The sequence below is a fragment of the Coffea eugenioides genome, chromosome 1, assembly GCF_003713205.1.
Source record: "Coffea eugenioides isolate CCC68of chromosome 1, Ceug_1.0, whole genome shotgun sequence".
Taxonomy (NCBI): domain Eukaryota; kingdom Viridiplantae; phylum Streptophyta; class Magnoliopsida; order Gentianales; family Rubiaceae; genus Coffea; species Coffea eugenioides.
Window position 1 is genome coordinate 42,263,782 of NC_040035.1, and position 14,840 is coordinate 42,278,621.

A 14,840-nucleotide genomic window follows, 5' to 3' on the forward strand; every position below is an offset into this window, starting at 1 on the left:
AAACAACAAGAACTTACGAGAAAGTATAAAAGATTAAAAACTAAAAAACATGTTTAATCAATATTGTTGCTGATTTTATGCCGTGTTAGTAATCTGTTTCGTAAAGACTCGGATTAGAACCATGGCCATGTTCCGGTCTATCTCCTTTTAATCTTTTTTTTCTTGTTGTTTCTCTGTCTAATTCAATCGAAGATTTCGTTGTTTCAATTTACCTTTCAATCAAAATCTTAAATAAAAATTAATATGTAACTAATCTTACTATTGATAAATTGTGAAAAACCTTGGTTTGATGTTATTCCTAATTTACCATCAATAAGTTAGATGTAAACTATTTGCCACCATTAATTACGCTTAATTTCTAACCAAGAGAGTTATAAAATTCTATTTGGGTGTGGGTTAAGGAATCAAATTCCCTTGTTTACATTCTAAAAATTCAGACTTTTCTAGAAATGTCATAGTCGATGATGGTTCAATTCTCTCCGAGTTGTCTTTGAGTCTCTTCAGACCCCCCTCTCCCTAGTATAGAAAAATGTAGGTTTATTGTGTCCGACAAAAAAAAATTACTCTTAATTTCTACTAAAATATTAACTTCTCTCTCTCTCTTCTTTATTTTTTCCTTTTCCAGATTGTCTACTGTATATCCATTAATTATAGTTACCTTTACTAAGTGGCAATCATGATTATAACTGAGTTATACATAGCTATCCTTCCACACTTTTTTATTTTATTAAATTATCTAAATATTTATGATCAAATCTACAATCAATTTTTGTGAAAAAAATTCTAAAAACTCCTTTTTATTAGATGCAGACATCGAATGTGTCCTACCAAACTAGTTGCAATTATGCTACAACCCAAAATTTTGGCAGATAAAACTAAAAATTAGAGCTGTTAATTCTTCACAATTAAATACAATTGCAAAAGAAATTAAAAAAAAAACTGAATGTAATTATAATTTAAACGCAAGTCAACTCTGAACATTTACAAGATATCGATCTCTTCTGCACATTCTGTTTCCCTGGCCTAAAACACCGGTGGTGGACACAGCCGGTGTGGCTGTCGGTCAACCACGACCGGCGTCTTCCCCAGGGAACGCTTGCTGGGTTGGTGATTCATCGCTGCCTTCTTCAAGCTGATCGCCACTTGCTGCGGCAGCCCTGATAGCCATTACATAAAACATCGTCTGTCCATTTTCAACATCACGATCCACTGGAGAAGTGGGCTTACGGCTCCACCTCTGCCTAAACCATGCAACAGGAGTATCAATAATACATGCCTTCAGCAACAAAGCGCATCCGTAGAGGCAATAACCGAGCAAGATCCACACCGGAATTGCAAATATAACTGTTGACACAATTGTTATTGCTTTCATCTGCTTCTAGCTGGCTGGCTTGCTTTAGGACCACCCAAAGAACTTGTGAGTCTTTTTTTTTTTTGTTTAGTAATAAAGAGACAAATATACTGGGAGATGATGGGGATTCATTTTCTGTTCAATCATCGCCTCTAAGGCTTAGTATGGGAGATGAAAATTCAAGGAGAAACGAAAGGAAAGGGAGAGAGAAATGAAGAGGCGCTTGTTTGAGAGTTTCCTAGGGGCGAAAAGAGGAAGAGAGAGCGGCTGGTTTGGACTTTGGAGCGATACTCTCTCCATGCTACAGTAAATGCCAACTCTATCCTTGAATGCTTATTCAACAAATTTTTAATTATTCCATTTCTTTCCAAAACTCCTAAATACATAATATTAAAATCTTTTCCCTTCTCTTCTTTTCTCTTCTTTTATTTCATAACTTTAAGTATACCTTCTTCTACTTTTTGTCCTAAACTCCCAAAACAAACCTAGCCTTTTAAAGAGGGAGAAAGTAAAATGCAAGAGACTTGAGAGTAAAATTAATCACCTCAAGGTGATTCGACTAATGTCTTTACCAATTAATATGACTCTTGGGAGGTTTCTTGTTTATTAAAAAAATGAGGTGGCTATACAACTTTTTAAAGGCGGCAATTGTTGAGGATGGTTTAAAGACTAGTTTAAGTGCAAATTAGGGACTTCGTCATCCTAGAATTGACAGTTAGGGATAAAAATGGCACTTGAAATGGTGTGTTCGAATTTCGTTTCTTCTCTGTCTCGTCTATCTCATTCGTGTTTAACTACCAAAAGTATTAATTACTAAGTATTCTATTGTGGATAAATCTAACAATCAATAGCCTTTAGAATTTTATTGAAAAATAAATTCGACAGTACAATACACATGGCAATTAAATAAACACGAAATGAATAGGACAGAAATATGGAGTAAACGGAATGAAGACAAAATTTGAAATAGATGATTTGAAACGATAAGGAAAAGATGGATTGAGACGGTGAAAAAGAAAAAAAAAGGCCATAGCACTTCAGCTCAATCTAAATTGTCAAATACGATATATATATATATATATGAAAAATTAATTGGCCAAATCCAAGCCCCGTTAATTCAGTCCTAAGTGTAAGACAAGTTGTGTTGGCCTATTTAGGGCGGTGAACCACTCTCAGCACTGTTTTCCCACAAAAAAAAAAAAATCACAAAAAGCGATATTCAAATCCGTCGCGACAATGTTACCGGTTTGTTAAAAAAAAAAATAAAAAAATAAAAAAAAAATCCGTCGCGACAATGGGGTGTGACCTTCCGTCCTTTGGGCTTTGGGGTGCAGCGAAGTGCATGAAGCTTTCCTCTCAATTTTTAACAAAACTCACCTTGTATTGGGCTTGTTCACAACCATTATTGATTTTATAAACGCAAATTTTATAGAATAAATTTTTGCAAATCATGTTATAACTGTTGTGATTTTGTTTGCTGTCGGAAAAAGGTTTTTAAATAAATACAGAGATATTTTTAAAAAAATAAAGTTACAAAGATAATTTTGACTAAATAGAAATTGCAAATGGTGATTTTGACTAGTTAATAACGAAATTGCCCTTAGATTGTGTGGACTTGGGTATTTTGCTAATAGTCCTAACTTTTTAAGGTATTTTCGTCCGCATCCAAAAAATTCCTCCCAATAAAAATTCAAAAGCAACATAACAATTTTTTTATTTTCAACTTTTTTGGTGCCTCTAAATCTAAAATCAAGATAAGAAAAAGTAGTTCCAAACACAATAATATAGATTTAATGAATATCAAAGCCAGAATCGAGCTTTAAAAAAATTCAGTTAAAAACAAATGATAATTTGCACAGAACCATCCCATAATTTTTTTCCCATTATTTTGGAAAATATTATTGAAGTTGAAATTTTAAATTCGCGATGAATCACCTTTCTTACTCCTTGCATTACCACCTATTAATACATGGAACCATAATATTTTCATAAATTTAAAGTTGGTAACTAAATTGATGAGTTGAGAGAATCTGAAATTTTAACAGAAGAATTTTTTATGATATGGAAATTAGCATAGTTAAAGGCACTTCAACTATTATAAAGGGCATTATTTCAAAAACCTCCCCTATGGTTTAGTAACCGAACCTTAAAATAACATTTGAGATGGTCAAAATTTTAAATGAATATCCTAAAATACCCTTGTGTAATGAATTTTAATTTACTTTTCTTTACAAGTATAAGATTATCTAGCACAATTATAAGAAAAATGGGCCAAGTTTTTCAAGTCTATATCTATTATTTGAGAAACAATTATAATTACAACTTTATTACTCTGATAGAATACTTTAAAAGGTATTTTATCCATTAAAATATTTTTTTTAGATTTTATGCATTTTTTTAATAGTAGAATTACTGTAGTTTAGTAGTAGTTTTGGGTTATTTCTTTTGGATTTATTGTTAATATTGATACCCAAAAAACAAAAACAAAAAAAAGAAAAGAAAACAAAGATCAGCAAAAGTATTGAATTACATATAAAGTTAACTCATCAAAAAATAACTAGCTCGACATTTTTTTTATCAATCGTTACTTATTTATACTACACCTACACCTACTCCTACTACTACTCTAATCTATTATAGAGAAATGACTCAACTAAGCTTACGAAGAGAATCGATGGGACCATTAGACCAAAAGGGTCATATATATAGATTTAAAGGAAGCCAATTCAAATGACAAATCACATATAGTGACAAATGATAGGAGACAATGTTTGAACTTTGACCTTCCATCCTAATAAGCTTTAACAGTTTTGATAGTGATCAACAGCCATTTGGCTATTGATTTTACTTCAATATTTGGTTACAATAGAAGTTAGAGAGAACAACGGTAATTCTATAGTATAATATGGTGACATTGCCAGAGAATAGAGAAAAGAGGGAAGAGAGGGGTGGAGGGGCAAAATCGTCATTTAACAAGTAACATGCTAGCAGTCACACCAACTAAATTCATCTTATCTCTATTGCATATATTTTCGACAACAAACGAAGAGAAACAGAAAATATAATAACGAAGAAAAACAAATGGCAACAGCTTCGACCACAGTTTCATTGCGACACCCCCGAGCCACAAAAACCGCATCCACTTTTATCAGCAACACTAATTATTTCAAGGCTCCAGCGAGTCGGAGTTGTGGCGGAGTGAGGTGGAGGCTCGGAGGAGCTGTGCGGTGCGAGGTGGCGGCAGAAGTTGGAGGGGTGGTGGCGGAGAAAGAAAAGCGGCTGACGACTTTAAAGAATGGGAATGATTCTCTGGAGATATGCAGAGTGCTCAATGGGATGTGGCAGACGAGTGGCGGGTGGGGCAGAATTGATCGAGACGACGCCGTTGAGGCCATGCTTAATTATGCTGACGTTGGTCTTACCACCTTTGACATGGCTGACCACTGTCAGTTCCCTCTCTAATAACTTGTTACTACTTTCGTCAAATTACATTTCTACCCTTCAAATACTCTTCCCCTGTCTTTCTATCGCTAGTTTTTCTTTTTCTTAAGAAAAAAATTTTAGTAGTTGATGGGACTTATGGCTAGGTAGCTATTGGTTTTAATCGGAGAAAAAATGTGTCTGTTTCTTTCCCTTTTTTTCCCCCTTGATCTTTTTTGATCATTTGGTGGTCTAAGTAATTAGCAAGGGCTATATAGTAAAATCACAAGTACGAAATATACCATGTCAGACAAATGGTAAGAAATTAGATGGAAATGCATATAATATGGATAAAACTCCAGTAACACGAACCAAGAAAGATGCACTCGATATATTTCCTTTCCTTTTTAAGAACTTGGCTCATGGGCAAAAGTGTAATTTAGACAAGAAAACACTCCAGGTGGTGATTGGGAGCTGAGGACATAGATGAGATAGGATTTATTCCAGTTCGACTGTTCCATTATCACTTTTAGAGTGTAACAGCAAAGAAAGAGTTTTTTACAATTTAGCAAACAAAGGTTTGTCTATGACGTAAGTCAAGCAACTCTGGAAGCCAAGGCTAAGTACAGAATCACAATGGCAGAGTACTTGAGCCACTGCTTTAACCAATTGAGCATAAACTCAATCAAGATAAGGTCTTTTGGAGTCACTGAGGCAAGGAAAGTTTTTTCGAGCTCAGTGCAATGTGTCTTGACTGAAGATAAAAGGAGGGCTGTGGTTAAAAATGGGAAAGATTCATTGGAGATTTGCAGGGTAGTTAATGGGATGTGGCAGACTAGTGGAGGATGGGGAAGAATTGAACAAAATGCTGCAGTTGATGCAATGCTTCAGTATGCTGATGCTGGATTAAACACCTTTGATATGGCTGATATATGTAAAGCATCATAGAGCTAGGACTTTGTATCTTTTCTTTACATTTGTATCTGGTTGAACCACAGTCACAAATCTTGGCCTTATACACCGTTCTAGATTGACTACTATCAGTGAAATGGTGCACTTATCAGAGATCTACTTGTTTATTTAGTGGGATAACAGGATATGAGTTATTGTCACTCTGTATTTGAGTACGTAGTTCAGTGATTATGTCTATGTTGCAGATGGACCTGCCGAGGATCTTTATGGGATCTTCATAAATAGAGTGCGTCGAGAGCGCCCTCCTGAGGTTCTGGAAAATATCAGAGGGTAAGTTACAGCCATTTTAATGTTAAATTGCTCAAGGATAGCATTGTTGAGATGAGAAGTATTACTCGCTAATATAGCAATGCAATCTGAGTGCACTTGTTTCTTCTTCAATGCAGCCTAACGAAATGGGTTCCTCCACCAGTGAAGATGACTAGTAGCTTCGTACGTGATAGCATTAATGTTTCGCGGAGGAGGATGGACGTTTCTTCTTTGGATATGCTGCAGTTTCACTGGTATCCAATATTTTTCCTTGTGTTCCTTCTTCATGGTAGTACTTGACATATTAAACCTTTAATTACTAGGTCTAGGAGACAGGATCATTCTTAGGCTTAGGATGCTGAAGGTGTCTGCTGAGATAGAACTGCGTTAGACGACATGTACAATGAATATTTACTCAGTCCAGTGAATTTCTTTGATCTCAGGAATAGTTTGTTTTTGGCAGTTTTTAAGCCTTTTAGCAAAAAGCCACCTCAATCTTATATACGGTACTGATAGCTCATTTCTGATTGTGCACTTTTAGTGAAGACAGTGATGTGTTTAGTGTAACTCATCTGTGAAGATTTCTTAACCTTATTATAGATAATTCAAAATGCTGTACTTCAATTTGAAACAAAGCAGCAATCTTAGTATCGATGACACTGGTAAATATCTTCCAAATTGTTGTTGACCCTTTTTCTGAACTTTCTGAACCAGGTGGGACTACTCTAATCCTGGCTACCTTGATGCACTTAAACACCTTACAGACCTGAAAGACGAAGGTTAGTGTCAGACCAACAGCTGTACAGTCTCATCTTTGAAGTGAATTCCTTGTTTAAAATGGGATTATATCAGTGATTCCCATGCAGGTAAGATCAAGACTGTTGCTTTGACCAACTTTGATACTGAGAGATTACAGAAAATTCTGGAGAATGGTATTCCGGTAGTAAGCAATCAGGTTAGCCTAGTATAACTTAAAGATCTCTTCTTGTTTTTGTATTTTTGTGTATACATTGATCTCTAGGGGCTATATACACCAATACTGCTAATTTATTCCAAACTAAAGAAATATTGAGAGTTTTATTCAGTTTCCATACTTTAGAAGGTGATTTCTCAAAGTTACTTTAAAAGTCAACTTCAAAGTTGATTCCATGAAATGGGCTTCTCCTATGATGTTCTGCTGATGCCTGACATGTCTAAGGATGTTAATATGAACAGCAAAAGAAGAAGAAAAGTAACGCAAAAGGAGGCGTAGGCATAGGAGAATTTAATTTCTTAGATATAAGACTTTAAAAGTCAATTTGTGTAGTTGACTTCTATACTTGTAGAGGCCTGAAATGAGCACCAATATTTCTTTAATTTGGAATGAAAATAGCAATATTATTGTCTATACCCCATGTCTATCTTACTAAGTTCCAGAGACTGTTGTTTCTTCAGGTACAACATTCAGTCGTTGACATGCGTCCTCAGCAGAAAATGGCAGAGCTTTGCCAGCTTACTGGAGTAAAACTTATAACGTCTCTCTCTCTCTCTCTCTCTCAGAAATGAAAATGTATTTCTGGACCTAATGATACAGTTTCTGAATGTAGAAGACAAAAATGACTTGAATGAGTTAAATACTTAGCATTATGGCTTTATTGAGTTACATATTACACTTCTTTAGCCATTTCTTGTTCTTATACAGCTAATGTGCAGATATGGAACGGTAATGGGTGGCCTATTATCTGAGAAATTTCTTGATACCAACCTATCAATTCCTTTTGCTGGCCCTCCATTGAATACCCCTTCACTGCAGAAGTACAAAAGGGTATGTCTTCTTGCTTCCAAATTTCCTCTTGAATGATGCCAAATTCCAATAGTCAAAACAAATATTAAAAAATGGATCTGGAAATTCAACTCGGGAACATTTTACCTAAGGCACAATGGGAGAATTGCCTGTACAAATTGTTAAAAAACAAAAAAGCAAAGATCTTCCAAGGATATGCCACTAAATTACTTTGCAATTGCATTCTGAATACTTCTTTTCCATGGACACAAAAGAATTTTGTTCCTTTTTGAATGATGGGAATTTAAGTAACTCTATTAACAGATAGGCAAGCAGGTATTCTTTAAGTTTATTCGTATTATCATACGCCTTCTGATTCCCATGTTTAATTTACGTGTACGCATTAAAAAACATAGATGGTTGATGCATGGGGAGGATGGAGTCTCTTCCAAAATTTGTTACAGACACTAAAACAAGTAGCTTCTAAACATGGAGTGTCAATTCCAACAGTTGCTGTGAGATACGTACTAGATCAGGTAAGGTCATTCCCAAGTTTTGATGCTGGATATCTATGTTCCAAAGCTAAACATAGAAAATGTCTCTCTTAGAACTGTTTAGATCCTTGTCTCACATATTTCCCCTTCCGCTTCTCCATAATTGCAGCCGGCGGTGGCTGGATCAATGGTAGGTGTTAGGCTTGGCCTAGCAGAGCACATTAAAGATACCAATGCTGTTTTTTCACTCGTTCTTGATGAAGAAGACTTCAGCAGCATCCGAGAAGCTTCAGAGAAAGGGAAAGATCTTCTAAAAGTGATTGGGGACTGTGGAGATGAATACAGGCGTGCATAATAACCGTAATGGAGTTGTAGCAGAAAATACATTTTCCTAAAAACATGATGCAGTAATTTATATTTTGTACATCAGAATCATCTTCTGTTGGCCAGAGGAGGTATAATCTACCATTTGTAGCTAATTCCCTTGTAATTGTAGCTTAACAAATGCAACTCTTCCATGACAATCGATGCTTTAACTGCTCTGGCTTCATCAATCTTCAATATATTTCATTAAAAAACAAATAGATCATACTCCATCTTTGGGTATCTGCCAGTTTTGCTTGGGAAAAAGTTCCACACATTTATCTAGCTAATAATCATGCAAGTCGGCATCTCATAATATTGTCAGGTTAACAACACATGCTTCCTAACAAAGAAAAACACGCTTTCTAGCAGACGTAGGATTGACCAAAATCTCAAACGCTTGCTAATCCAAAGCTGATTAGGAAACGTCTGCTTATCCAAAACATGCTAGGATTCTGCCAAAAATTGGATTTGGCTATATATATACAAGTTATACTTGACCCAATTGCTAAATAATCATCATCATTATTGCTTACTAAAGAAGAAGTCCGAAAGGATTCTGAAGAAAGTCCTTGATCAATAATTCGGGAGCAGCAAGAAGTTCTTGATCAATAATTCACGAGCAGCAAGAAGTCCTTGATCAACAATTCAGCAGCAGCAAGAAGAAGAAAAGTAAGAAAGTAATCCTACAGAAGTAATAGTTTCAATTATGCAATCTCTTGGAACTATGCATCGTCAGCCAGTTATTTTTTCCAACCAAACAATCGATGACCCTCTCCACTTCAACCATCTGATGATGGTTCAAGAACGCTACATGCAAGAAAATCGTCCACACAACCTCCGATCAGCTTGGGATGATGATGATGATCATCCAGAATACTACTCAATTCCTCAGGAGGATTCCGAATATGGGCGAGAAAACATTCCACCCTCCACAGAGGATGAGATTCAGAGGGAAAACTTTCTAGCCTTGGATAACCATGTTGAAGAAGAAGAATCTGACGATGATGAGCCACAGCCGCTATCGGTTCTCTTTATGATCTTGCCTGTTGGGGATGAGGAAGAGCTGGATAATTTGGATGTAGAGTTCATCAGGATTTCGGAGATGTCTTTCCTGGAAGCATCGGAAAGATCGGATCAACATAGCAATTTGAAAGAAGAAACCATCTTGGAGCATCTCAGAACAAGAAAATATCGAAAGACAACTGATCACAGTGCTGATGAAGAGGGTGAAATCTGCGTTGTATGCCAAGGGGAATTTGAAGATGGGGAGACAATAGCAGAGCTTGAATGCGGACATGAATACCATTCTGATTGCATCAAAAACTGGTTGCAGCGGAGGAACTTTTGTCCAATGTGCAAGCGCACAGCAATTGAACAAAAAAGCTGCTAAGTAGTCTGTAGTTTGTTGGACGATTTGGGGTCTTCTTACAGAAAATTTATTCAGTATTGTAATTCTAATTTCTTTGTACAAGCATTAGGAATTGCTTGTAAAACCGATTACCTTTGGTGGTGATAAAATTTGAATGTTTTGGCTAGTTAGACGGGGAATTAGAAGGATCCTAAATTTACAATTCTAATTTGTAATACAAACTTGAATTACTGATTGAAATTTCTTCTAGTTGCAATTCCAAGTATATAGTTAATGTCGTCCAATGTCTTCATCCTCCTGAACAGTCATGGTTCTCTCTGTTTTGTGTTTGCTCATCTACCACTAAGTTTTCCAGGTTGGATAATCCCAATTCTCATCAGGGATCTTCTTAAATTGGAGAACCAACTGCCTTTTCTCGTCCTGAAGGAACTGTTTCGCCCGTCATGGCTTCCAGAAGATAAAACTCAACTCACTCCCTTTTCTAGCCTTGAAAGTTTTCGACCTGTCCTTGCCACTGCCCTCTGAATCTTCTTGAAGTGCATGGCGTTCAAACCTTTGCATTTACTGGATTTGTTCTACTTTAGTCTCTTACCCTCAGATCAAGAAACAAAACCAAAACACCTTGATGCATATCGTCCATCATGTCAATCAATACAAAGTGTAACAGAATTGAGGCCATCAGGGATCAAGTTGAAGCCACGAAAAGCCGAGAGTTTCTTGGACATCAAATTCCACAACCCGGTCCTGGAAATCCCAGCGATAACTGTGAATGATTTCACAAGCACCCTTCTCCTGAACTGTGTTGCCGGGGAACAATGCCAAGAAGATAAACCAAGATACTTAAGACACTATATTTCTTTCATGAATTGTCTCATCCATCGGCCAAGAGATGCTGGATTACTGTGCCTAGATGGGATTATCACAAGATGGCATATACGTGGCTGATTTGTTCAACAATCTCGGAAAGAATGTTGTGATCAATGCCCCTAGCTGTTACCTCTACATGGAGTTCAACGAGCTGGATGCATAGTTCAATAGCTATTGGGCAACTATGATGAGGGCTTATTTCAGAAGTCCATGGTCATTTATTTCTGTTTACTCTGCCTTCCTCATCATTGTTCTTAATTTTACACAGACCATCATGTCTGTACTAACTTACCAGCGCCAATTTGGATAAGATTAACAAATTTGCCTACGTTGTGATTCCATCATCATCATCATTGTGGTTATTTTGATTATCATTCTTGTTTCTGATCAGTAGTTGAGAATTTTGTAAGGTGTATTGTCAGTTTAACCTTCTAATGTTCTTTCTGGATAATATATTGCATCATGTGAGTGTGGCCGAAACAAAATGTTTATTACCTTTTACAAATGAATCTCGGTCTTAATAAAATAGATTTAAAAATTAGGAGTTTAAAAGAAGTAAAATAAAAGAAAATATGGATTTGGGTATGCCAAAATATGGCCGTAAACACTTAGAAGCAGCATAGTGAACTTGAAATTTTGTAGTATTCTTTGGCACAAGGTTTGTCAATTTTGGTGAATTTTTTTTTTTTTTTTGTCAAAAGTCATCTTTATCATATATTTCAGTAAAAGGATAATTACAAGAATAATTATATAATAATAACAACTACTATAGAACTATTATCATCAGCAGAGAAGAGAACAAATTTATTCAAAAGTTCAATGTTATCTATTACTACATTTAAAGAAGAGCTACCAATGCATCCATGATTAATTCTCTATCAATTAACACATTCCTTTCAGAATGACTTGATGAAATTGGCTGCCGGAAGTTTCAGTTTAGAACAAGATTCATCAGCCACCATTTTTGTGAGTGTGAGGGAAAAAAGGGCCAAAGAGAACGAAGTTTTGCAACTCCAAGACCTTGATCGGATGGTGATTTTAAAAGCACGATCCTCACATCAAATTCTACTTCTCTACATGTCCAATTTCGAATTTCCACTTTGTGTGGTAATATCCTTCCAAACTCAATTCTTAGAATGTTGTAGAATTTGGGAGATGAATTTGTAGTAGATCCACTTGATTGTTGTGGTTGATGTTATTGTCATGCTGATGCTCCGAATAGGCTCGTATAGTCCCATTGTTGTAATAGTAGAGATTTTTATTAGACTAGTTCTCGTAATTTTTGGCAATTTGGGTTTTTACTAGATTTGTCATGTGCCTTTACTTTTCTATATTTTGCTGTTGCTATTGATATCGGTGATTTGATTTGTTCTTATTTTAATTGATACTTAATAAAAGAGCAATTTGTCCTGAATTAACTCTGATATTATATGCTTACACCGGTAACCTTTCTCAACAAAATTATATGGGAGCAGAGTATTAACATCTATTAGTTAACACTAAATAAACATACATACATGAGTTATTACATACTAGAGGATACATGCAGGTTTGCATCTAAAACTATTTTCCCCATCTGAAATCAACATTGCAACAACAGGATCTTTCACTCACTGAGCACTAACCATCTTGAAATTTTTTCTTTACTTGCTGACCCTTCTCTTATCCTCCTAAATTGTTCATGTTCTTCAGCAGCTGTTTCCCTTCATGCTTGGCCTTTTCCTTGCATTGATACCAAAATTTTTTATGAATCAAAATGAGTATTGGAGTGTTTAAGTACTTACGTGGGTCTTGTTTGTGAAAGTCTTCAACATAGGTCTTTTGATGAAAACAATCATCTATACAGTTTAAGTAGAATTCAAAAGTGCCATCAGTCAAAAGGAGAAGGATTGTAATGGAAGATACACAAAAAGGAGAAATTTTGGAGTACCTTTGGCTACTGCACCGCGGCACAAGACGCGTAATCAATGGAAACAGGTACATGGCTTCCTTCGAATGTTCATATTTGTGCTCTTTTTGACATTGAAAGAGCCATCTTGGTCCGCAATGAACATTGGAAAAGGGGTCCAATAACTATGAACCAGTAACAACAATCTGCACAGTTAAAAGTCTGGAAAAGCAGTCTTCTAGATTGGTAGAATCTGAAGCCTGCAGAATATGCTAATTTCCCAGAATTTCAATACCAGTGTTTTCATCAAGTTTTCCCATGTCACCTACAAGAGTAATTCTATTCTAGCTATGAGATATTTAATCTTCCCAGCACATGTTACGCTGCTAGACATTTTAATATGATTCACATTGTTCTAAGAATATAGTTATTCAAGTTCAAAATCCATGAGGTCTAACTGTTTAATTCTATTACTATATAGGAGAAAACAGTTGACAGGAGACAGGGAGCCTCAACTCATACAGCTTATGAATTAAAATTTAAGATCTAAGAACTTTCCATCCTATAACCACGGCCAAAAGTTAAAGAAGATGGAAAATATGTGCTATATGTTATTTACAATGGCGATATTCTGCCCGGGTCTTCGACTAAATTTGCTTTCCTAAAGGCATGGTGAGAGGCAAAAGGTCTGTCCAATTGTAGTCTTTGAAGTTTGAATAAGATGTGATGCATAGTCCAAAAGTGCAGAGTAAACGCGACTGACCACGTCAAGAAGGATCTTTGAGTCCATATACGCCTAACTGCGAAGCAACTACCTCGAAAATAAAGCTTGATGCTATCCAACAAAGCAAAAGCTGTCTTCCAAGTTCAATTCAGAGCATGGATGCTCAAGAAAGCAACAAGTTTTTTTTACCTAATACAAAGGAAGAAAGACACGAGACAAACTTCCATAATATTTGTTAGGTTCATGAGTAAAGATTTGTTAATCCGACATTGGTTCGAGACAAACTTCCATAAGATTTGTTAGGACATATAGCTTAATTGATAATGGATAAGTTGAAAATTGTAAAGAGATTGCACAGCCACCTTGAATCCAAAACTAACCTAATTGCCTCCTTAGCATGCAAGAAACTATATTCAAGTATATTTGTACGTTCGTGTTTCTTTAGGGTGTGTTTGGATTACTACAACGTTTTTCGTAGACATATTTTCCAATCATTTTTTTAATTAACATATATCAAATCGCTATAGTAATTTTTTACAAAAAGTCCAGAAAAATGCAATCCAAACAAAACTTTAGTACGAGACATTCTAGTTATTAATGAAATATGTCTCTTTTGTAATATTTGCAAAAGACATGAAGAGAATGGAATGCAATTAAGAGACAATAGAATGCCAATAACATCATCGCCTACTGTAAATTTTGCAACTTTTTACTGCCGCAATAATTTTACTTTGTCCAATCAATAATTGGTTCGCCCATGGTAATACAAATGCACTAAGTGATTGACATGCAGGTCCCTTGATAGGGACTGAGCCACGGTGTTGCTGTTTTCCCACTCCAATATATCTCAAATCAGTAGCCTAGAAGTATAAAGGAGATAGTAGCTAATTTTCCAGGAAATTCAAGAGAAGCCCCCCCGGGAACTGCTTGAAAATTGCATCTATCTTCGCTCATACCTTGAATATATATGCTGTTAAGTAGGAATCTCATAGTTTCAGATTTGCAAGTTCACCAAATTTTGTACTCCAATTCCTTTCTTGAGTTCTAGCTTCCAACTATGGATAAACTGAGAAATGTTTTGCGGAAGTGAGAGGCAGAAAACCAAGAAACCATGGAGTATCAAGCTATTAATATAGATGAGTCTGAGCAGGAGAAAAAGTTAGATGAAGATAAAAAAGGTAAGAGGGCAATATCACTGCCCAATGGAAATAGTTCAAACGAGATAAAGGCGGCAGACCACAAGGATGATAATACCCTTGAAGGAAGATCAACTCATGAACCTGAATCAGGGTCATGGCGCTATCATGAATATGCAGATTCTGAAGGACTAACAAGCCGGCAGCAGCAAGATCAAGCTCACTTTGAAACAGAAGATCAA

The 14,840-nt window shown here is 35.9% G+C and overlaps 2 protein-coding genes across 3 annotated transcripts; both read left to right on the forward strand.

The window, feature by feature from the left end:
* Positions 1-4,396: 4,396 nt before the first annotated feature.
* On the forward strand, positions 4,397-8,802 carry LOC113782439 (flagellar radial spoke protein 5). Of its 2 annotated transcripts, none has more exons than XM_027328333.1 (9): positions 4,397-4,796; positions 5,929-6,013; positions 6,130-6,246; positions 6,707-6,771; positions 6,859-6,947; positions 7,427-7,506; positions 7,685-7,796; positions 8,171-8,290; positions 8,418-8,802. In XM_027328333.1, exons 1-9 carry the CDS (start codon positions 4,433-4,435, stop codon positions 8,601-8,603), a joined length of 1,218 nt encoding a protein of 405 aa, XP_027184134.1. In that variant the 5' UTR covers positions 4,397-4,432; the 3' UTR covers positions 8,604-8,802. The 2 variants fall into 2 exon arrangements, with proteins under 2 accessions (XP_027184134.1, XP_027184138.1); XM_027328337.1 differs by lacking the exon at positions 4,397-4,796 and adding an exon at positions 5,291-5,705.
* A 536-nt stretch (positions 8,803-9,338) lies between these two features.
* LOC113773028 (probable E3 ubiquitin-protein ligase RHG1A) lies at positions 9,339-10,004 on the forward strand. The gene has a single exon (XM_027317546.1). It carries the CDS (start codon positions 9,339-9,341, stop codon positions 10,002-10,004), a length of 666 nt encoding a protein of 221 aa, XP_027173347.1.
* Positions 10,005-14,840: the final 4,836 nt, after the last annotated feature.

Bases quoted from the DNA above. Each gene is read 5' to 3' on its own strand.
- LOC113773028 (XM_027317546.1), top strand. From the start codon at position 9,339: ATGCATCGTCAGCCAGTTATTTTTTCCAACCAAACAATCGATGACCCT.
- LOC113782439 (XM_027328333.1), top strand. From the start codon at position 4,433: ATGGCAACAGCTTCGACCACAGTTTCATTGCGACACCCCCGAGCCACA. The intron at 4,797-5,928 runs GTCAGTTCCCTC...TCTATGTTGCAG, and splicing joins CTTTGACATGGCTGACCACT to ATGGACCTGCCGAGGATCTT. The intron at 6,772-6,858 runs GTTAGTGTCAGA...ATTCCCATGCAG, and splicing joins TACAGACCTGAAAGACGAAG to GTAAGATCAAGACTGTTGCT.